General features: G+C 54.3%; 6 protein-coding genes across 6 annotated transcripts; 4 read left to right on the top strand and 2 right to left on the bottom strand.

The window, feature by feature from the left end:
- Positions 1–74: 74 nt before the first annotated feature.
- On the bottom strand, positions 75–1478 carry CCOS01_12332 (uncharacterized protein; the record flags this gene model as incomplete). The annotated part of the gene is made up of 1 exon (XM_060460481.1): positions 75–1478. The coding sequence occupies one exon, from the start codon at positions 1476–1478 to the stop codon at positions 75–77; it is 1404 nt and encodes a 467-aa protein (XP_060308529.1).
- Positions 1479–3025: 1547 nt separating this feature from the next.
- CCOS01_12331 (uncharacterized protein) lies at positions 3026–4573 on the top strand (the record flags this gene model as incomplete). Its single annotated transcript, XM_060460480.1, has 4 exons — positions 3026–3229; positions 3308–3412; positions 3522–3916; positions 4036–4573. The coding sequence occupies 4 exons, from the start codon at positions 3026–3028 to the stop codon at positions 4571–4573; spliced, it is 1242 nt and encodes a 413-aa protein (XP_060308528.1).
- A 290-nt stretch (positions 4574–4863) lies between these two features.
- Positions 4864–10738, bottom strand: CCOS01_12330 (acyl-CoA ligase; the record flags this gene model as incomplete). Its single annotated transcript, XM_060460479.1, has 4 exons — positions 4864–5647; positions 5699–10378; positions 10464–10486; positions 10676–10738. 4 exons carry the CDS (start codon positions 10736–10738, stop codon positions 4864–4866), a joined length of 5550 nt encoding a protein of 1849 aa, XP_060308527.1.
- A 3143-nt stretch (positions 10739–13881) lies between these two features.
- CCOS01_12329 (hard surface induced protein 3) lies at positions 13882–15491 on the top strand (the record flags this gene model as incomplete). Its single annotated transcript, XM_060460478.1, has 2 exons — positions 13882–14122; positions 14179–15491. 2 exons carry the CDS (start codon positions 13882–13884, stop codon positions 15489–15491), a joined length of 1554 nt encoding a protein of 517 aa, XP_060308526.1.
- Positions 15492–17220: 1729 nt separating this feature from the next.
- Positions 17221–19770, top strand: CCOS01_12328 (uncharacterized protein; the record flags this gene model as incomplete). Its single annotated transcript, XM_060460477.1, has 2 exons — positions 17221–18417; positions 18469–19770. The coding sequence occupies 2 exons, from the start codon at positions 17221–17223 to the stop codon at positions 19768–19770; spliced, it is 2499 nt and encodes an 832-aa protein (XP_060308525.1).
- Positions 19771–20602: 832 nt separating this feature from the next.
- CCOS01_12327 (uncharacterized protein) lies at positions 20603–20923 on the top strand (the record flags this gene model as incomplete). Its single annotated transcript, XM_060460476.1, has 1 exon — positions 20603–20923. One exon carries the CDS (start codon positions 20603–20605, stop codon positions 20921–20923), a length of 321 nt encoding a protein of 106 aa, XP_060308524.1.
- Positions 20924–21623: the final 700 nt, after the last annotated feature.

Here is a 21623-nt window from a genome sequence, read left to right as displayed (position 1 = left end):
AAGCTAGAAATAACTGGCGCAGTCTGTCACATAACTCATTTATACACCCAACTAGTGATACTACTGTTTTCCATTTACCTCGTCTCTGCATACTTCATCCACAATGGCTCATGCAACAACCTGTCCAAGCAGTTCTTCTCAACACCCACAAGGATCTCCATCCCACCGTCCGGCAAAATAGGCATGACGACCTGCAACCCGTTGATCACACCAACATGCGGCGCGCGAACGGCCTGGATCGTGTCGCCCAGCACCGGCCCCCACTTCACGTCATACAGGGAGAAGTTGACCCATGATGTCTGAATGCAGTTGTTACCGGGCACATCCAAGAGAGCCGTAGGGATGATACGGTTCACATCCTCCACCGTGTCAATGAGCGTAGCTACATCATCGACAAACTGGCTATCGGCACGAATCAACGCCTGACGAACCAGAATCGCCAAGTCAGCCAGGGACGCCGAGCCGAGCATTTTGCGGATCGGTGCCGAAGCCGCCACGTAGCCGAGGAAGCAGCCCATAGTCTCCGGGTGCACCGGCGGGTCCGTACGCAGGCGAGCGTCGACGGCGATGTTGAAGACTGACACCGGGTCGCCCTCGAGGGTTTCGAGGGGTGACTGCACCGCCATGACGGTACGCCAGAGCAGCGCCGAGAGCGCGTCGTTAGTGGAGACCCATCTCTGCTTCGTGGGTTCCGTTACATTTTCTGGAGATGCTTCGGCCTTGAGTCTGGCCAGGGCCTCGGGCGAGAAGTAGAAGATTTGGCCGCGGTGATCTTCGGAAAGGATCTTTGGCGGCATGCCCTCGGGTGTGAAGGGTATGATGGTGTACTCTGGGTGGTCTTCAGCACGGCCCGGGTTCTTGCCGGTTGGGCTCATGATGCGTTGACGGTCTCTGAGGAACGCCTCATCCAGCTTGAAAGGGTCTATGATCTCGAGGCCCTGGGCTCTGCGACACTCTTCTGCCCAGATCTTGGTCCAGATCAGGAACGTCTTCCCGTCTCCAAACATGTGGAAGATGCACCAGGATAGAATCAGGCCCCCTTGGATGAAGTTGGCTTGCGGAAGAGATACGGGCAGCTTTTCGTCTGGTGTTGCCCATACCGAGCGCCGGCAGATAGTATCTGCATTAAAGGAAGCCACTGGGAAGTTCTTGGATTTGAGCTCCGAGTACGTCATGGGGAACGCACCGGGAGCTCGAAGGTCCTTGACAGTGATGCCTTCAATGTCTCCATGACGAAGTTTCTGAAGCTTCAAGACGCCGGCTTGCTTGGCATCTGGGTTTGGGACGGCTTCACACCCCAAAACAGCGATACGCTGTTGCGCGGCTTCATACCCTGCGCGCAAAATAGAAGCAGCTTGATCGAGGTTGTAATCTTCGGGGAGCTGGAAAGGGAAGACATATCGAAGGTAGCCTTTGGGTCCGATACGCTCGAGGGGCGTGAGATCCGGGATCTCTGTGAAGCCTGACAAGGAACCCATAGCTGTTGATGTGCGAGAACTTGGTGCAAAAGCCTTCAGCTTAGAAGAGCATTCTAGTAGCTAAACAGCAAAACATCCGAGAATGGCGACTGTCATTATATATGACCCTTGTAGACCATCGCTATGTCTTTGTCCGTACGCTCCAGACCACTATGCAACGCATGTTGACCACGCCGCATCCATACATTCAAATCAGGTCATATCATATTGCAACCCTCCAGCAACGGAGGCAATGGCTTTAGGGGACCTGCATTGAGATGCTCCTTTCGGAGGCTTAGTACCAGAGACAGAAACCTGCTGGTGCTCTCTTCCCTGCCTCAACGGGGTGAGATAGACTGTTGACCCTGCTCTGTCCTTCATGGCCCCGGTTCCAACAAGAACCAGGATCGGCCTCCTTCACTCCACAAGTAGTAGGAGCCATGAAAAAAAGGCTCATTTGACCTTGATAATCCTAAGCTCGAGATCCAGTCGAAGACTCAAGGACATCTAACGCGGACTTAATTGATACTCTAACTTATATACGGGTTCATAGGTATTCTCGTGCTACGAAGACTTCCATCATCGGCCAGCATGCTGGATATGTCCGTCATTCAAATACAAGTGGACCATGGAGAGGAAGTCGCATGTGATATTCTAATCCTTGTATGCGGGACTCGTACCCTTGGTTCCCCGAGACAAAGCAGTCAGACGGCCCGTAAGTAAAGGGCGGCAGGATCAGCGGCTCCTGGCTTGCGACGTTCACCCGTCTTCCCTTTCTAGAAATACCTGCGCCATCTCATTTTAGAGTCACCATTTTGCGCTTTGAAGCAAACATGGCTTTTTGGCAACGAGGGTATTCAGTCATATCAAAGTCTTGCTGAGCGGTGGCAAACTTGGCACTTCACCAGAAAAGTGAGTTTGCCATCAACGCCCGCTCATTATACTCCCGTTCCTGCATGCGCGGGACGCGCACCAACGAAGATGAAGTGTCAAGACTCCAGGGGAATTGCGGAGTACGCAAACATGCTCTCCAACAACAACTTCCCCGTCTGTGCATATAATCCTTGAACGGAAGAAATCACAAACGATCCACACTGTTGGCTCTTTGGCGAGCCAGAACGGGAAGCATCAGGCCATGCGGAATTCCGGGCCTGTCTGCCCAGTACCAACAGCATTATGAACCCTGCGCTCTTTGGATGCAGACGAAACTAGGCCGTTGGTCCAACGTGAATGCAACGGTGCACGGAAGCATGACGGTGGAGATCATGAGGTACGCAGAGCAGCTGAGAATACCACGGGTTTACCTTGGTCGGAAGGTATCCGAAGGTACACGTCCAACTCCTCCCCCGTGGATCATATTTCCTTTTGCACCTCCTGGCACACCAACCTGTGCCGCAACGGTTCTTCGACTCATTTTTGAGATCCCATGAAGAATAGCAGACTCCGAGGATCTCAGAGTAGAGGACGTCGTCCAAGGAAATGAAAGTTCCTTGCATTCCTGCAATGTGGTGATATCGGTCCCCCCCTTCCTGCTTCACACCGCCGTCACATCTCTCTGGTCATCGATAATGGAACCTGATCCCAACATCATCGCCATCTTCGGTCCACCTCCAGATGATCTCGATATTTCAGAAAGCAGCGTCGCTCGCAATAATGCCGCCGTCATAATACTAGCCGTGCTAGCCTCCGTGGCCGTGGTGCTCCGGCTGATGGCGAGGTTTCTTCAAGGTCACAGCCTGAAGGCGGATGATTGGACGATTCTTCTCTCACTGGTAAGAACTTACTCAAGTACTTTCCCATGTGAGATACTTTGTGAATAGGCTCACGATGTTAATAACATATCATCACAGCTCCTCGTAGGCGCCACCGTCGGCTTAAGCATCGCAGGCGGAGCTTACGGTGCGGGAAATCACGTCTGGTCATTCATACCTCAAGACCTAACACAAGTCTTTAAAGTAGGCTTCCCCTCCTTGATTCTATTCTAATCAATATCCTCCTCGGAAGAAATGCAAACCCTCAGCGAGCTCGAAACTTCACGTTCATACTAACTCCCCAAAACCACAGATCCTCTACGCCTACACCTTCATCTACGGCACAGCCTGCGCCGCCACCAAAATCTCCATCCTCCTCTTCTACCAACGCGTCTTCCTCCTCTCCACCGCCTCCTCCCCGTCCTTCAAATTCTCCCTCATCGCAGGGTACGTCCTCTCCATAGCCTACCCCATCATCATCTGGGCCACCATGGCCAACGCGTGTCGCCCCCTCTCGTTCTACTGGAACCAGTTTGTGGGTGAACAGGGCAAATGCATAGACATCAATAGCTTCTACCTCGCCCTCGCCATCATCAACATGGTCAATGATATCATTGTCCTCTTGATTCCCATCCCGCAGATCTTAAAGCTGCAAATGTCGGGCAGGAAAAAGGCTGCTGTTTGTAGCATCATGTTGCTGGGAAGTTTGTAAGACACGACCATCTTCTCCTCCCCCACCCTCTCACCACCAGTACACATATTCCCAATATCAGAAATAATCGACGCCCTTACAAGACGGTCCATACTAATCCAAAACCCCCCTCCAGCGTCTGCGTAGCAAGTATAGTCCGCATAACCCACCTCTCAACCTTCTCCCGCGCTCTCGACATAACCTGGCAAATGGGCCCCGTCTTCATCTGGTCCGCAATCGAACCCTCGATCGCAATCGTGTCCGCCTGCCTCCCGCACCTCGCGCCCCTCCGCCGCCTCGTCCGCCACAAAATCTCATCTTCCCTGGGCCACTCCAGTGGTAATGCCGGAGGTGGAGGGCCCTCATCTAACAGCGCACCATGGCGATTGAAATCGAAGCAGAGCGCCAGCGGAGGAAAGAACAGCAGCTCTCAAAATGGTACGGGTGCCCTGTTCACGTACGGCGGGTCAAGGTTTAATTTTGGCGGGGGAGGGGGCGACGGCAAGTTGGGCGGGGAGTCGGATGACGAGATTGGACTAACAAATCGAATCACGGCTGGATCTGGCAGGGTCAAGAATTTGTCCACTGGGTCGGGGTCCGAGGAGAATATCAATGGGGGGTCAATTGTTGTTCAATCAAGCTTCATCCAGGAGAGTATGAGGAATCCGAGGTAGTGAATAACATCACTGAGAACGACAGGACATCCTATGAAGTCACATACGAGACTGCGTGAAGTGGATGAGAATGAATTAAGAATGATCTTTTCTCGAGGTTCAAGTGATTATGCACAGGATAATCCTCTATCCAAACACTACCTCCTATGCCGCGAGACCAGTGTATCCATGAGTTCAGAGACGCCCACAGACGCCCGCAGCTAATGCCTCCCAAGACCCGTATGCTAACAAAAAGAAGGAAAAACAATCAGCATAGAAGAGATTTGGTTCTGTTTGAAAGACCGCCTCTTTCAATGCTGCTGGCCCTGTTTTCTCTCCAGGTCGTTGGCGAGGTTCATATGCATTAGGGCCTGGGCCGTCCAGTCCTCTTCACTCTGGCCACCACCACCGCCCTGCTGATTCTTCCACAAATCCATGCTCTCTCGGCCATCGACTCCGGGGAGGTGGATCGTCGGCGGGGTCTGGCCTGGCTTGGCACCCACAGGCGGTGGACCACCATCTTCGCGACCAAAGGAATCAAAGTCTGGCAAGACGTAGCCGTGGCCCGGCGGCGCATTCGCTTGCTGTGCAAACGCAGGACCTTCGTCACCGGGCATCTCCGCGATACCATCGTGGTTTTGCGGGGGGAGAGCTGCCATCTGTCCGACCTGATGCTCGAATTCTTCCTGCTCCAGGATTTGCGGTGCGTGTTCGACGTTGCGCAGGCTCGAAGAGCCAGGCGCCAGGCCGCTCATGGTCATGCTCCTCTGGCTACTAACAGAGGCCCTGTGAGGGTTGGGGTCATCTGCACCAGGGTCGCCACCAACGATGCTGTTGGGGTCCATGTCTCGAATGGCGAACTGTGCGAGGGTACGCATCTTACGTGTGACCCAACCAGCCAAAATCTTACCGCGCTGCTTCTCGCCGAGACGCGATCTCGGGAAGTCGCCCTTATTAACGAAGGCGACGATATCGACAATGATCTGATGCTCGTTCAGGATCGCGTTGACGATGACTGGCACCACAGAACCGAGGTATGCCTTTCGTGTGATCTCGGCCAGCAGAACGACGAGACCTCCAGCTTGGAAGACGGCGCTGTGTGTGTTTAGCATGACGGACTCTACTAATGGGGGCTATCGAACTTACCATCCACCAGTTACGATGTTGCGGTGGCACCGTTCCACAGAGGCCTCGATATCCATGGGGAAGTGGCTGAGACCATTGATCTCAAACGTCTCTCCAATGTTGCCGAGAACGAACAAGACCTGCATATCAACCTGAGCGCCTCCAGGGCCAATAGGCCTGCTGACGTTATGCAAGAAACCCAAGTCGCCCGTGCGGACGTATTGGATGCTGGGATCACCATCAACGGTACGGCCGTCGAATCTCTCGGCGTCAAACACATCCTTTGAGCCGTAGAATGCCTTGACACAAGCCTCCGAGTCGACCCAAATCTCTCCGTACTCTCCATCGTGGCAGAGCAGTCGGCTCTCGGGGTTGACAATGGCGATTTGTGTAGAAACAGGCACCATACCGGAGTCCTGGAGCAGAAGCGCTTTAGGATCCTGCTCGGGATCTACGGGGTATATCAGGCCGCGGCGCAGTGCCTTTGTGTCCAGCCAGAGCTCAATAGGCTCAATGCACATGTAAGACCTCGATGCAACCATAGGGTTGAGTACGTGAGAGTAGACAGTGTTGATGGCGGTTCGGTCGAGGCCGGTAGCCGCGAAATGAAGCCGTACCTTTTGAAACACGTCCACACGTGGCCTGCTTTCGGCCGAAATCATCATGTTCTTGAGCTCGTGAAGCGTGAATCCCTTGCCCTGCATCGTGGCCATGGCGTGATCCAACATTTGTGGCGTCGCATAGGTGTCCTTGATCTTGTACCTAGAAAGAGTCACAAACAGCGACATTGGGTTTTGCGCAAACTCGACAGGCGAGAGAAGGTATGTGGGGGTGCCGATATAGATACCCATCAAGCACGAGTGAATGAAACCGAGACCAGTGGTACTACGCACGCATCCCAGCACGGGGCGGGAACTTGTCATCTGGCAAGTCTCCTTCTGGACCTTGCACATGCCCAGGATAGTATCGTGTCCAAGCTGAACCGCAATGCGGCGCTGATCGGGCGTCCAGTACGTCCAGATGATGACGGGGTAACCAGTCTGGATCCAGGCTGGCTGCATGGTAATGCCATTATCGCGCAGGCCACTGCTTTGTTTTGGCGGCTTGGTGGTATTGTAGTAGTTCGGCACACCAATCTTGAGGATGGAAGCCGCCTGCTTGACGTGGTTGGAAACCAGCTTCAGCTTGACCAAGTGATCAACTTCGTGGTTGACCAGGATGGCCTTGACACGGAAGTCGGCAACGACATGCAAGAATGCTGGCACATCCTCATTAAGTCGGTTCTGATCTAGAGGAGCCAGAGGAATTACAACCGCGCCCAAGTTGATGCAGGCATGAACGGCGTAGACGAACTCCTCGGAGTGCGTGTACATCAGAATCAGGTGATCGCCAGGGCGAACCTTGACCTTGTTCTTCAGGTACAGAGCCACGGCGGCAACCTTGGTGTCGAACTTCTTCCAAGTCACGCCCTTGCCTTCTCTGCCACGACCGTCAATGGTGCAGTATGCGAGTTCCTCGGGTTGACGGGCAACGCGCCATTGAATCAGGTCAGTGATGCAAGAGAAGTTGTTCAGCGGTGTTGAAGTGCGATCGTCAATGACAACTTCCCTTCGGTCGATACCCGAGTATTGCTTGTCGGATGACATGAGAATTCCAGCACGCGAGTCCGATGAAATGGGAGACCAGATGCCTCCGATAGGGTCAACTCCAATGGGGAGGTTGAGCACGGCATGCTCAACACCAAACTTGACATGAACACAGGGCAGGTTACCCAAGTCAAACTCTCTTCTGCAGAGCATATTTCCGATGTCCCTACGCCCGTTCTTGACTACTCTGGGCAGAGAGTTTGGTGCCGTGATCATGACGCAGTAAAGTCTCAAGTGGTGTTCTTGCATGAGTACGTCCATACATCTCTCGGCGAGAGAGTCAAGCAGCGCAGTATCGAGTTGCCTGGGCGGCCCGCCTGAAGTCAGAGGTGCGGTGGACGCAGCTGGTGATTCCAAGACAACAATTGGCAGATGCTCCTCGTTGACGAATACGTCAAAGGCAGAGCAGTCGTAAATCTTGGGCACATTCTTGACGATGCTGACGACGAGGTGCTGGACAAAGAAGTACCGGTACTCGGCTACCTCGGTGCCGTGCTCGACCCATTCGACCTTTTGACGAATGCGATCCTCGTAGAGGCCAAGTACGAAGAGCTTGCCTTCGATGACTGTGCCTAGCAGACCGGTCCTCAGAAACTCGGGCTCTACTACCGTGGGTGTTGGCTCGCCGGGATCGAACTTGTAAGGCCGGGCGTGGAATATTTGCTCCGTGTGTTTTGGTAGAGCCCAGAAGCCTCCTGATAGTGACGGCGAGTCCACCCAGATTTCACCGACGGAATGTGGTGATGCCAACAAGCCGGTTTCCGGATCGACGACGGCGAGGGTGGCATCGGGTATAGGGTATCCAAAGGCACCGATGCGAACAGTGCCCTGTTCGGTAGCAGCTCGTTTTCGCGCTTCGTCCCCGATTGCTACTACCACAACTTCATTCGTTTTCAACGCCTCTCTGTCGAGGAGCACCTCACTCAGTTCGTTCTTAGCGCGCTGCTCTGTGGTGGTGGTGCCGCCGCCTCCCAAGAGACTGCCGAATCCGTTTGAGGGCGCAAGCTTCACCTCTTCCTTCTCTTCTTCGTCGGAATCGATATCGGAGCCCATGTCCAACTTCAAGGGGCAGCCCATCCGCTCTTCGCCTCCCAGCCAGTCGCGGATACTGATCACCATGCCGCCGTGCTCAGGCAGACACAACATCGGCGCGACAACCTCGCGCGCTCGTGGGTTTCTTAGTGGCCTCAACCATCTGTCCGCTAGTACTTCGTGGAATTCACCATCAACCGTCAGGGTATCAATTAGGCAAAGTTTGACCGTTTGGAAGTTTGGCTCCATGCCCTTTTTGAAATTTCGAGTTGTCATAGGATCCGACTGGTAGTTGTATGCGGCACGCTTCAAGCCGGGGTAGTCGGCAATCATGAGTGTAGCCTTGTACTTGGTGATTAGATGAGCGTAGAGACCCGGCACTTCAACGGCCTTGTTTTCAACCCAAACAGTCGTGTGGCCGCCATAAACGGTGAGAAGGACACCCAGAATCATGCCAATACCCTGTCGAGGATCGAGGTATGAAAGGAGCGTCTCGCTGGTCGCACCAGCACCGATGAGCCGGCCGTTCTTGTCGCGCAAAGTTCGACTAAAGGTATCGCCGGGACCGTTCCCTGGTACTGTCGTGACGACGGCACTCAAGCAAGCCATCTGGTGCATGACTGTCCTGTGACTCAGCACCACGCCTCGCAGGTCACCCGTAGGCGCGCGGGAGAACTCGATATATGCCAAGTCTGGTACTGTCAAAGGCGGGACATCGTCTTTGCGCTTGGGATGGAAACTGCCAAACTCGTTCGTCTTCCACCATTCTACGCCCTTGGGCCAGTTAAGCTTCTGTGTTGTTATGTCGCGCTGGAAGGCCTTGAGGTTATTGTCCGTCGTGAGTGCCAAATGCGCCTGTGTCGATGTGAGAATCAGGTTCAGCTTCTGGTAGTCTTGCAAATCATTAATCGGTACTGCGACGACGCCAGCGATGAAGCATCCCAGCAAAGCAATGGCAAAGTCAATGACTTCTGTGTCGCGGTAAATCAGGGCAACGCGATCGCCGCGATACAGCGAGCTCTTATCCCGAATGACCTGTGCCACCTTCTCGGCTCTTGACGCAAGTTTGTCCCACGTGATGGAGGCAATTTCTTTGCCCTTGCTGTCCAGCACCCAGTACGCGGGCAGCTTCGCCATCGTCTTGCCCCTGTGTCTCAAGACTGCGGCGATGTTATCGAACTTGGACATTGGGGTATTGCTGTCGTGCGGATCGGATATCGCAAACGGAAGGTCGCGGGGTTCGAGTGGCATCTGGTACTCGAGCACTTCTGGCGGGGGCAAGTCGTTTGCCGTGAGCATAGGCGGCGCCATGGCGGCCGTTGGCGAAAAGGCCTCTCCTGACGAATATCTGTGTCCTCCCCCGTATTCTTCTTGACCGTTCTGGTCGTAACCCTGTTGATCATAACCTTGTCCCTGCTCAAAGTTCTGTCCGCCGCCGGTGAAGCCGGAGAAGTATCCAGTCGAGTCAAGCATCGTGCCTGTCCGGCTGTCATATGGGTTCTGCCCGTGCTGGTCCATGTAGTGTCCTTGCTGGTCGGGATTAAAGGCGTAGTCGGTTGAGACCATTGTGCCCGATCGAGTGGGCGGCTCGTTACCAGCGCCGAGGAAGAGTGAATCGTGCTGCTTCATGTTCGGGCGTTGGTCGGCGAGAGGGCCGCCAGGTCGGAGGAGACCTGCAGGATTCATGTCGGGCGAGGTATAGCCAGCTCCGGGCGATTGGTACCCAGGCGATGCGTAGCCACCAGAGCCATGACCTGAGCCGTGGCCGGAGCCATGGCCCGAACCATGGCCGCCAAATGGCGACTGTGGACGGTATGAGCCGGGAGAGGTCGGGCTGTTGGGATCGGAGTCTCTGCCGCCGAGCGCGGCTAGAGCTGCTGCGCGGTGACCATCGCTCGAAGGATGTCCCGGGTTGTCAGGGTCGTGAATGCCTAAGCCGCCTCTGGGTTTGGCAACAGCTGGAGCGGCAGCAGGTCCAGGGCTCATGTATAGGGAAAAGAGTTGCGTCCGTCGCTTTTGGTATCTGCGCGCAGAGGGAATCGGTTAGCCGCCGTCGGGCTGTTCGCAACGGGGGAGGGGAAGGTCATGATGGAGGGGTCAGCACCAACCCTTTCTCTGTGATGTCGCCTTCCTACAGCCACAAGAATGCGTCAGTCAGTGCGACAAAAAGTGACAGTCAATAGTTCGGGCAAGGCTGCGGGTGCTCGAGCACGACGCGCACATGCGCGCATGCGCAAGGCAGTCGTCTCGAGGTAGACGTAAAGTTGCGCGATTCCAAACGGGACAGTGCTAAACGGCGACTTGAAGGTTGCAAACATACCTCCAACTCCTTTTCCAGCTCCTCGAGCTTGTCCTGCAATTCAGGATCTAATTGTGCAGCCATGGCGGGCGAAAACAATGCTGGTAACTATGCACAATGGAAGCGCAGGATGCAGCAGCGACGAGACAAAAAGGAAGGGGAGAGAATAGGTAGGGTCTAGAGAACGTAGAATGGGCCGAGACCCCCGGGGTTAAGGGGATTGTGGGGAGAGAGATAGAGAGGAGAGAGAGGAGGGGTGGGAGGTTCCGTTCGTAAAGAGTTTAAGGAGGGACGATCGCAAGCTGTCGATGTCTCTGACTCTGTGTTTGGTCGGATCCCCTCATCCAGTCTTGTCCAGGTCTTGTCTCGTCTGTCTTGTCTTGGTGATGGCAGCAGCAGCAATCCGTTGCAGTGGTGCTGGCATCCTCAAAGAAAAGTCTCGTGACGTAGGTTGGACCAGGACAGCAAGAAGTGCGGTCGCTTTACCAGGTTGGGTCAAGGATGGAGGCCAGGCAAGGTTGGTCGAGTTTGTGTGATAAGATTAACCTGAAGAGGCTGGCGGGCAACTGGGCTGGGCTGGGTGGGCGGGAGAGGAAGCCCGAGAGGAGAGGCGGCGGCGGCGACAGCTGAGTTTGAAGGTACTTTCCACCACATTTCCACCCACCTTCCCACCTCTCCTTGGGACGATTCAGGGAGTCAGGGTTCCGGGCGGGAACACGGGGAATTTGGTAGTGCGGCGGCCACGGGCGCCTACTTTACCTTACCTTAGCTTTACTGCGTAGGAATTTGTATACCTTACTGAAGGCGGAAGAGTCCGGTGTGGTGAATGATTATCGGTGCAGCATGTACGGATATGTACTTCGTATTTCATCCAAGTTTAGAACGAGGAGGGGGTGATCTACCCTGAGCATCCCAAGAATGGCCAAGCAGAACCGTCTATCATAGTGGCCGTTATTCTCAGTGAGTGTGTGTGTCCAAATGTTCGGCATTTCACAAATGGCCTGCGAAAGCTGAGAGAATGATTCTGGGAGACGGGGCAGCAACAAGTTCATCCTGGCGGATCCGACAGCGGGTGTCAAATCATGAATTAGCATCGAGATCCCGGAATCACCATCCAAACAGACTTTCAGGTACCCGCAAGGCAAATCTCACACTCATTCTCACACTCGCTCTTACTCTCAGTCTCACTCTTATTTTCATTCTCACTCTTCCTCTCACTCTCTCCATCTGTCACCAAACGCACAGGCTGGCAACGAGTGGATACGATGAGAGCATCGAGACCTTCATCGGACCCCAGTCTCTAAAACGAATACCTGAAATAAGAAAACGGCAAGTCTTAACAACGTCGTCATCGACGCCCAGCACCGCCCAGCATTATAACCCAGGCCTAGCACCATCGACATGGGCCCCGGGATGTGGCCGCTCAGGAAACCCCGAAATCAGGAAATCGGCCCCAGGGCGCTCGACGGAGGCATACCCGATCGGGAACAGAATCTCCAACTGCCATGCCCTGCAACATTCCCAATGCCCCATCTGAGCATCACCCACTCACCCCTCTTCGGTCTTCGCTTTCAAGGCAAGTCTCCCCCCCTCCCAGTTGCGTGGTGATCATCACGTACCATTACGGAATGGCACACACTCGCAGCACCCACCATCAGTGGCCACTGGCCAGAAGTGGATGATCGGAAGAAAAAGGCCAGAACACCAAGAAATATTGAGTTATTTCTGCCGGCCTGCATCCAGGGACCACATTAGACCGTCTCAACTCTCCAGAGCTTGAGAGCTTAATCCAGTGGAATTCTCCAGCAATGCAGTGCGGTGCAGCGTCCGTCCGCGAATGTCTCGCTGCTAGCCTTATTTGGTTTCTATCCCAGCTGGTGGGCACCAATTTTTGGGGAAAGGCAGGTCATCATTGATCGGTATTCGGCCGCCGGACGGATGAAGGCACAGGTCTTTAAGTCATTGTCACCAGGATGGCTCTCGTCGCCGAACATTGATTCTATGCTGAATTCAAAAAAAAAAAAAAAAAAAAAAAAAAAAATCGTTACTTCTAGTACTAAAATAGCTTCCTTTTCTCTTTCTGTTGGGGACCACTTGAGAGAATCAGATGTAGAAGATTTCATTGGCAGATACAAAACCTTCACGTATGTGGCTGGAACAAGTGTGGCACATGGGTTGTGGCTGAAAGCCCACGCTTCTTGACTTCTTCCCACCCGTCGTCCCCAGCTAAGCCAAGTCTTCAAACTTCCTTCAACGTCAAGCTTCAGTCACTTATAAGACATCAAGATTGTTTCCATCCACAACGGATAACATGAGCTACTATGATCTTCTGAGCTCAGTGCGACCGTCCAGCACGGTCAAGTCAGTGCGACCGGCAGCCCACTAATCACACGTTGACGATCGACCGCACCACCGTTTCAAGGCCGCTTTCGGATGCTGCGCCAGCCAAGTAGACACATTGAACTCACATCAGACGACGGGAGATTTTCCAAATCATTCGGTCTCTACCGAGCACCTGAGAACATCTTGCCTCGACCTAAGTGGGCGGGTTTAAGCATATTACAAGGTATCCAGTGCCAATCGTGGATACCACGCGGCATTCAAAGCTTGTTTGCAATACGCAAGCCCGCAATCCCAAGTTCCAACTCTGCATTCTCTACTGCCATCAACATGGATTCAACTTCACGCATATTGGTCGTGACACCTCCCAGGCAGTGCAAACTGCAAAGGTCGAATCCCGAGGCCCCGGGTCGACGAATAAGAATACCCCGTGTCTCGCGATTAGCCTTCCCAGGGGTCATCTGAACTCGTTTCCCTCCGGATCACCTCGAACTCTGCTGATCATGAAACGCCTCTCTGGAATTACCGCTTATGGAACTTGCTCATTTCTCACCGGACGAGTAAAACATGGTGGGGGTTACTTCGTCTAGGAAGCCCACCACACGCTGCTGTGGCTGCGCAGCTCGGTCTCGTCCCTCTTAAAGTAGTGACTTGCACCCATTGTGTGCCCAGTTCGCACTGCAATAGTTCTCGAGCACCATTTACGTGCTCCTACACCGCCTGCTTTCTTTCATCATCGTCACTGGCAGTCACATGTGCCGGACGTGATAAGTTCAGACTTCCTCCCTCTCCTCCATAGCTTCAGCTCAGCCACCCTTCAAAGCAGGCTCGGTTGGGTATAGTCACACTGTTGTCATTCCCCCGGACCACGCTTCGACTCCGACGATATGGACGGCCGGCACGCGTACGCTCCACTGGGAGATTTCGATTCGAGCAAAGAATACAAGCCCGTGGTCGATCAGGCAGAGGATGACTCAACATTAGAGGCAGAAGGCTCGCTACTTCCCATCAACACACGGCGCCACGATACCTGGAGAAGAGTTTCAAAAGCTGCCTCCCTCTTGGTACCAAGTTTCCTTGGACCAAAAGAAACCAAGGCAAAGCCACTTCGCTCTACAGCTTGGCTAGGTAAACAAGAACTATCCTCGTCATCTCTACCTGCCCGGGCTAACATGTTGTCAAAGACGGTTTGCGAGGTATTGCAGCGCTATGTGTCGTCTTCGTTCACTGCGGTCTGGTGTGGTTCTCATGGGACATCCAACTAGCATGGACACCGAACCCACCTCGGCGATGGTGGCTGTACCAACTTCCTATCCTCCGGCTCGTCGTCTCAGGCCTCGCTCCCGTCTCCGTCTTCTTCGTCGTGTCCGGCTACACAATATCGCATCGCGTCCTGACGTTGGCTCGCCGGGGGGAATTCGACAAGGCAGGCTCGGCCATCGCATCTTCGGTCTTCCGGCGCCATACCCGGCTCTTCCTCCCCGCCGCCGTAGTTAGCTTCGTTGTCGCCATCATGACTTGGCTCAACATGTTCCCCGACCAGGGTTTACCCGGCGTGGCGTATCCGACGAGGGTTCCGCCGCACTTTGACTCTCTCTGGGGCCAGCTGCGGCATTATTTGATGGCCGAGACCTTGGTTACTGATCCCATCGGCCAGCCCCATGTCCGGGCCGATTCCGACATACCGGAACCGATATACGATCCCCACCAGTGGACGATTCCGCTCGAGTTCATCAGCTCGATGGTGGTGTTCATGTTTCTATCGGCCTTCACGAGAGTACGCAACAGGGTGAGGATGTTCTTCGCGCTTGGCCTGGCGATTTATCTCGAATGGTTGTTTGTCTACTTTGGGATGTTTCTGTTCCTCAGCGGCATGTTCTTGTGCGATCTGCATCTCGAGCTCGAGGAAAGGCAATGGCGGTGGTTGGCCCCGCGACCCGAACCACAACCCTTGGATGGGGACGCGCATCGGACGTCGAAGAGGGGCAGCATACTGTCTCGTCGCGTTCTTGGACGTGCCGTCGGGCTCGTGTCATTCGTGATCTCGCTCTGGCTGCTCAGCATGCCCGAGGACATGGAGCAGGCAGCGCAGGCACCCGGCTACGTGACGCTCGTATCTTTAGTTCCAGCACGATACCAGGAGTGCCTTATCATACCAGTCGGTGCAGTGCTGACAGTGCTCGTCGTCGACCATGCCGAGTTCCTGCAGATTCTCTTCACGAACCGTTTCTCTCAGTACATGGGCAAGATCTCTTTCTCGCTATACATGATCCACGGCCCTCTTCTTTATTCATTAGGCTTGGTCCTTGGTCGCTGGACTGTAGGTCTTGTCGGTGGTGGAGACAGTCAGACATCCTATGTATTTGCCATCTTTTTGGCTTTCCTCCTCTGGGCGCCTGCGGCGATATATACTGCAGACCTCACTACCACCTTTGTAGACGCGAAGTCGATAGAGTTCTCCAGGTGGGCATACGGGATGCTTTTGAGGGAAGAGTGATAGATCATAGACATACACGGTATGGAATTAGAGTAAGCCCAAACTAATAGGTGGTTCGGTAACACACAAACACCCTCCCCGGCTCCAAAGCGTGATCAAGAAAGATTCTCTCACTCGATGTTCCTTGGGGGATATCGATGGCTCGTCCAAGTACCCCGATCGAGCGTAGATGCTCTTCCCAGAATGGAATAGTGTCAAAAACACCCTGAGGTAGGAGCAGGGGTTCGTCCATTCCTCCCAACGGCGTCGAGAACGCACGGACCAAAACAGGGCTGCGGGGCCCTCTCATTCGTCGCCGACCTTTTTTGGCAACGTCCTCGACGCTTATTTATCCATCAAATAAATTTTTCTATCTCCCTTTTCATCACCTGCTTGCCGTCCTTGACGCTGGGAGTCCAGGATCGCATCATGATGAAATACCCAGCGCACGCAGCAATCGGCTTCTAGCCGGTGGTGTCACGCTCATTTGCGAGCATGGGATCGCAGTCACACCTACCTCGAAACGTGAGGCGGTAGACATCATCTCCATTCAGGGACCGAGATGCTCTTTCATCCCCTGGCACTTCCTTTACCGTACGGCATGGTATGACGAATGGTCAGGCGAAAGGCGCCTTTGATCTCGTTTACCGCCCGCCGTCGAGGGTCATCGACCTCGCACCACCACGGGTTCATTCCCCGGCGCGGATACGGCCGAAACTCCTCGATCAAGGACAGGCCTTTCGAAGTCTGCATCTCGTGGTGTCGATTGCTCCATATGCGACACGGGACGCACGAGGCTTGGGACTCTGGGCTATCAGAAGTTGACGGCACGCTCCCAGTCTCGCTGCGCCTAGCTAACCCAGACATGCAAACTTGAGGTGATCCGTCTCATGATTCGTCGAACCTAGTCAAGTGGTATGTCAAACATTTACTTCATTTTCACCCTCACACCCATCAAATGATGAGAAAAGCATTTATTCACAGACCTGTTCGGAATTTACTGTCGAGAAACGAGCATTTTACTCCTGATATCAAATCATCACCAAATCATTTCTTTAGCATCTTGATCATGCTTCAGTCGCTGACGAAAACTCAGATAGGAACATCTATGCATAGCACCAAGCTGGATTGGCCCAGCTCGAGTCTAAGAAGGCCATTGTTGAAGAACAAGAGGAGCCCATCTCTTGTTGCCCATCTCTTGTTCTCCCAAGGCTAAGCCTCTTGTCTATTTCCGCCAGCGTCTTGTTCTCGTAATTTTTCTTCTTTTCGCACTTTATCCATACCAATCAAGTATCTATAATAGCAATACCAACCTTTGTCAGCCAGACAATCTTCAAACACATCGAACAATGCCGCCTCCCCGCGTCCCCGTTGTCCATCATCGAGTCTCTTTATGCACGTCCTTCTTCATTGACCTCGAGGTTGCTCTGCCACTGTGGAAGGGATGACTACCACATTTATGCCTATATATCGTGTTGTGCGCCCACCCTCCACAGCATCCTTACTCTTCCCGACCTCGGACTACCTATCTAGACATTCGATTCGTTTTCACATTTGCGTCGTATATACTCACCTTTAACTACAGACAAGTTCGACCACGGGTCGTTCAAGTACAGACTATTCAACTACACGAACCACTTGGATTCTCATTTCATCTTCGAAGAGGACAGCAGCAAAAGTCAAGCAGAAAGGGAAGAACAGCACCACAGACTTCCATTCGTAAAGCTACAAGAACAATTTCAGAGACATAATGGCCATGATACTGTCCACCCCGGTGATGGACACGTTCAGCCCAGACCAGCTCCCGGGAACCCTTTTCAACTACGGCAGCGACTCCTACGGTGACGCAGACTCCTTTTTCAACTTTGACGACGCTTGCGTTGAAGGGCCGGTCCCTGAAGTCGAGGAAGAGACTGCGCAAAACCCAGAGACCGCCATCGAGGAGGCCTTGATATCACAGCTCTCCGAGAGCCAAATCTCTGACGGCTCGCTTTTCGGAGGTAATGGCAACTCTAATGATGGTTCCCTACTTAAGTACGAGCAAGAAGAGGGCAAGCCCGCGCAGGTCGCGACAATCAATCCCAACGTCCTCTTCATCACATTGCCAGGAACACCACCGCCACTCAAGCAGGAGCAGCGCCAACTAACACCTCCCACCACAGACGCCACAGCTCTTGTGCTACCGAGCATAGAGCCGACAGAATTGAAACAGGAATTCAAGCCAGAGTTTCAGCAGGACTTCCAACAAGACTTGAGGCAAGAGCCTACGCCCTTCGTCGACGACCCGAAGCTCCAGGCCCTCTTCGAGGAATTCGAAGGTCCCATCGCCGAAGCCCTCCAACTCCCCACAGCGGCCCCGACTCCGGCCCCAGGAGCAGTACCCTGCGTCGGCACATCGTGGCCCTCTCCCCCGCCGAGCGTTCCCTGGCCCTGTTTCGACGGCCTCGAGCCCAGTGGTGACACGGCATGGGACCTGAACAACAACTCGGCTGCGGGGCTTGGCAGTGGCGGCGGCGGTGGTGGTAAAGATCTCTTTGCCTCCCCTCCTCCCCGCGACATGTTTGCCTACCAGCAACCGTGCGGTGACCACCCGTCTTCTGTACTCAGAGACGCCCGCGAAGTCTTTGACCTCGATACCTTTGATTTCGACGACTCCAATAGGGAAACGGTTACCTATGACGGCCTCGAATCCTACAGCCCTGCCAACGTCAAGCAAGAAGCCCCCAACTTTGACGGCTTCGCCTTCAGCAATGTCAAACGGGAGCCCGCCTCCTCGGCGGCTTTCTTTCACCCTTCACCAAAGACCACTACCGACGTCTTTACCGCCCCTCCACCGCCGCAATCTCAACATCATCTGACCCCAAAGCCCGAGTTCGCTCCCTTGGTCCCTGATTTGGCACAAGTTTCAGCCGCCGGTCAAGTCTCTTGCAACTACGACGACGAATCGGTAAAATTCCTTTATTCCCTTCCACTATTCACCCCTCTGACCACTCCACAGTCCATCCCGCGCAGTGTGCCTGCTACCACTTCCACTCCCGCCGCCGTCGCCACGGCGAGACTGGTGCACCCCAAGCCCAGATCACCCCCCTTTCCTGCCGACTTCATCCATCGCCGCAGTCTGTCAACCGCACCGACAGACGTGACTCCCTACAGTATCCTCAACAGACAGGGCCTCTTTGAAGCCGGCATTCCCAACCCCCCATCATACCTGACTCCAGCTCACACTCCATCCAGAGACCTCACAACCCCCGTCGTGAATGGGAAGATCCTCAAGCGTATTCCCAAGCCCGCCAAGGCCAAGGACGTGGACGTATCAGACTGGTATGACTCCCTCCCCGAAGCACCCACGGCCTGGGGTGGCCACGACCACACGAAGCCCATGTTCCAATACAACAAGGAGGGCGAGCTGCTGCCGAATCTGCGCTTCACCCGTGAGCAGATCCTGTACTACATCAGAGAGCGGAAGCAGCAAGGTCTACCCCTCACCCTCTGGATCCAAAACGTCCCCCACGGTTGTAAGACGCGCGTGGGCGACGACAGACTACGCGCGTGCCGCTGGTCAGGCTGCCCGGCTTACAAGGGTACCATCCTCAAAGGCTTCTGGCGCGTCTGCTTCGACGAGCGGCCCGAAACTTCGGGGAAGCAGCATGATCCGTACCACAACGCGGGCTACATGCACTTGTGGTGCATGGATCGCTGCTTCGATCTCCTCGAGATTGCCCAAGCATTCGACCTGAAGCCCGATACACGCTACTTTGAAAAGGAAGAACGCAACCCCATGGCCATGACCCGTGATCACGACGAGCTGGTGATGGAGTTCGAAGAGTGGCGCACGTCCCAGCAGGCTGCCTACGAAGAATGGCAAAGGTCGGCAGAGACGAACAAGATGATGGGCCTCCCCGTTCAGAACCGCCAGGTCGGCCGAGAAGCCAAGCTATGGTATGTGCTGACGACCAAGCACCTGGCGCTGGAGACTCCGGTGCGGAGCAATATGCGGAAGAAGAGAAACGGCATTTCTATTGACAAGCACAAGGGCGATCTCGACTGGTACGTGGAGAGAGTCAACGAGAAAAAGGTATCCAAAAAGGGGCACTCCATCGTCGAGGAGCTTGACAGCGACGACGATGAAGGTGGCCAAAAGACTCCCGCGACCAGGGCGGCCCGCCCGAGTATCATCGAGAAGAGAAAGCGCGAAGTATACGAGTATGACGACAATAACAACGCCTCTCAGCCCCAGACAGCCGCTACTTGGAACAAACGTGTGAAACGGTCGTGCTATTCACCCGTTGAAAGACATTGATGATTGATGCCTTTGTTTATCTTACCCTGAGGTGAATGACCATGCGCCTCCAAAAAGTCTTTGTAATTTGTGGCCACATTGGGATGTTTGTTTTCTGGACCGGAGCAAGGGGGTTTCTTCACACGACTGCGGTTAGCATAGGATTGATACCCCATATTAGATATAGATGCACCCAAGAGGGCGGGGAGGAGAAGCGGATAAAAGGCCTGGTCTGAGGCCTTAACGAATCAGCGATACAGACCAACCTAGTATCAACATGATTAATAACAGATCTCTAACCCAAGACTTGAGTGCATTTCCCAAGTGACAAGCGTGAATCCTGACTCACAATCCAGGCTCTTGCCAAGGGTCCTGGAGCTGGGGCCGGCGCGGCCGCCATGCGACGGTTCCAAACGGCCGGACGGCAGGCTGCGGCCGAGAGCACACGCCCGCGCTAAAGGGCCTCGAATTGACCCCAGAAAGATGGGAAAGTTCGGACAAGTGCTGTTCACAGGTGCTAGGAAGCGGGCGCCAAAAGAGCCGGATGAGGTTTTGGTTCAGGAGCCATGGCTTGGGGCACTTTAGCTGCGGAGCCCTCAACATAACAGAGTTTCGATTAAGAGAAGCGGGATGGAGGGGCCGCAGAATGAACTGGGGGTGACCGGAAGCGGTGACATGGTGTGAAGGCCATTTTGCGTGGATGATGGAGACTTGGGCAGCGAATTGGCAACGCCGTGGTCTGTACAAAGTATCCCGGTAGCCATAGACGGGCAGAAGCTGAACAGACTCGAGGAGGACAGGTGAAGAAAGGGCAGGTCGGCGAAGGTGAAAGCGGGCCGCGGCGTTGGTGCGAATGAATCGTAGCTCTCGCGGCCCGCAGGTAAGAAACGTTGGCGTGCGAAAGCGCGGCGAGGCCGAGGGGAGTAGGGGCGCTAGTCCCAAACGGAGATGCTACGATGCAGGAGGGCGCCGTGCAAGTAAGATGGTACGGAGTCGTATCGTCTCGACAGAGCCGCTGGATCGATTCCTATTGAATGGCTTATGGATCTCGTGCTCCTCTAGATGTAAGGCAGGGCTCGGAGGGCCAGAGGAGGGCAAAAACACTGCGTGCGCGTTGGCGGGGGCGGGGGCGGGAGCCCGGCGGCTGAAAGAGGTGTCTATCTGTGGTGTGTAAGGTATGTCAGTCAATGTTCGGGATGAGATAATGTGAGGGTGTTGAGCTCATGTGAAAGTACAAATAGAGAGGCGAGTTTCTTGCAGTCACAGTCATGGCTGATTAGAATAGCCAGCCCATCCTTGCGACATAGCAAGCCAGTCGGCTTGGAGTATTGTTCTCGACGAATTCGATGTGGTAGTTTTGACTCAGACAACGACCAAAGTAAATCTTGACTGACTTGTTACCTTGTTTCCCCCTCTTCTTCCATCGTTCCATTTTTGTTCTTTGGCTTTGACAGTTTGCGACAAAAGGCAAAAGCCAGTCACGATTCATCGCATTAGGATCCCAGATACGTGCTACGGGAAGCACGGCGGTGGTTGCCGTCGGGAAGAGGGTTCAGAGTGCCTGATTCGCTTCATCCCATTATCGAGCTTCGAGGGGCAACTTGGGATTGTCTTGGTGCGGCATCGAAGCCCGCTCATCCCCGCGAGCAGTCGGCGATCGGACATCAGACGGCACAGAGCTGGAACACTGGGCTGAAGCTTAGCCCCGAAGGGAGGGCATCGGGTGATCTTCGACAGCGTCTTGGACGGGACCTTGCCGACATTCGACAAGCACGAAAGCCGAAACAGGATTTGATTTGGCAGTATTGGCCGAAGAGGGCGTTGTCGACACGAAAATAGCCTAGGGAGCACATTGGCTGCAATTGAGTTTGCGG

This window comes from Colletotrichum costaricense (assembly GCF_030867565.1).
Source record: "Colletotrichum costaricense strain IMI 309622 chromosome Unknown Scaffold_15.1, whole genome shotgun sequence".
NCBI lineage: Eukaryota > Fungi > Ascomycota > Sordariomycetes > Glomerellales > Glomerellaceae > Colletotrichum > Colletotrichum costaricense.
Note: the sequence above shows the minus strand (reverse complement) of the source record. Positions and strands in the feature narration are given on the sequence as shown.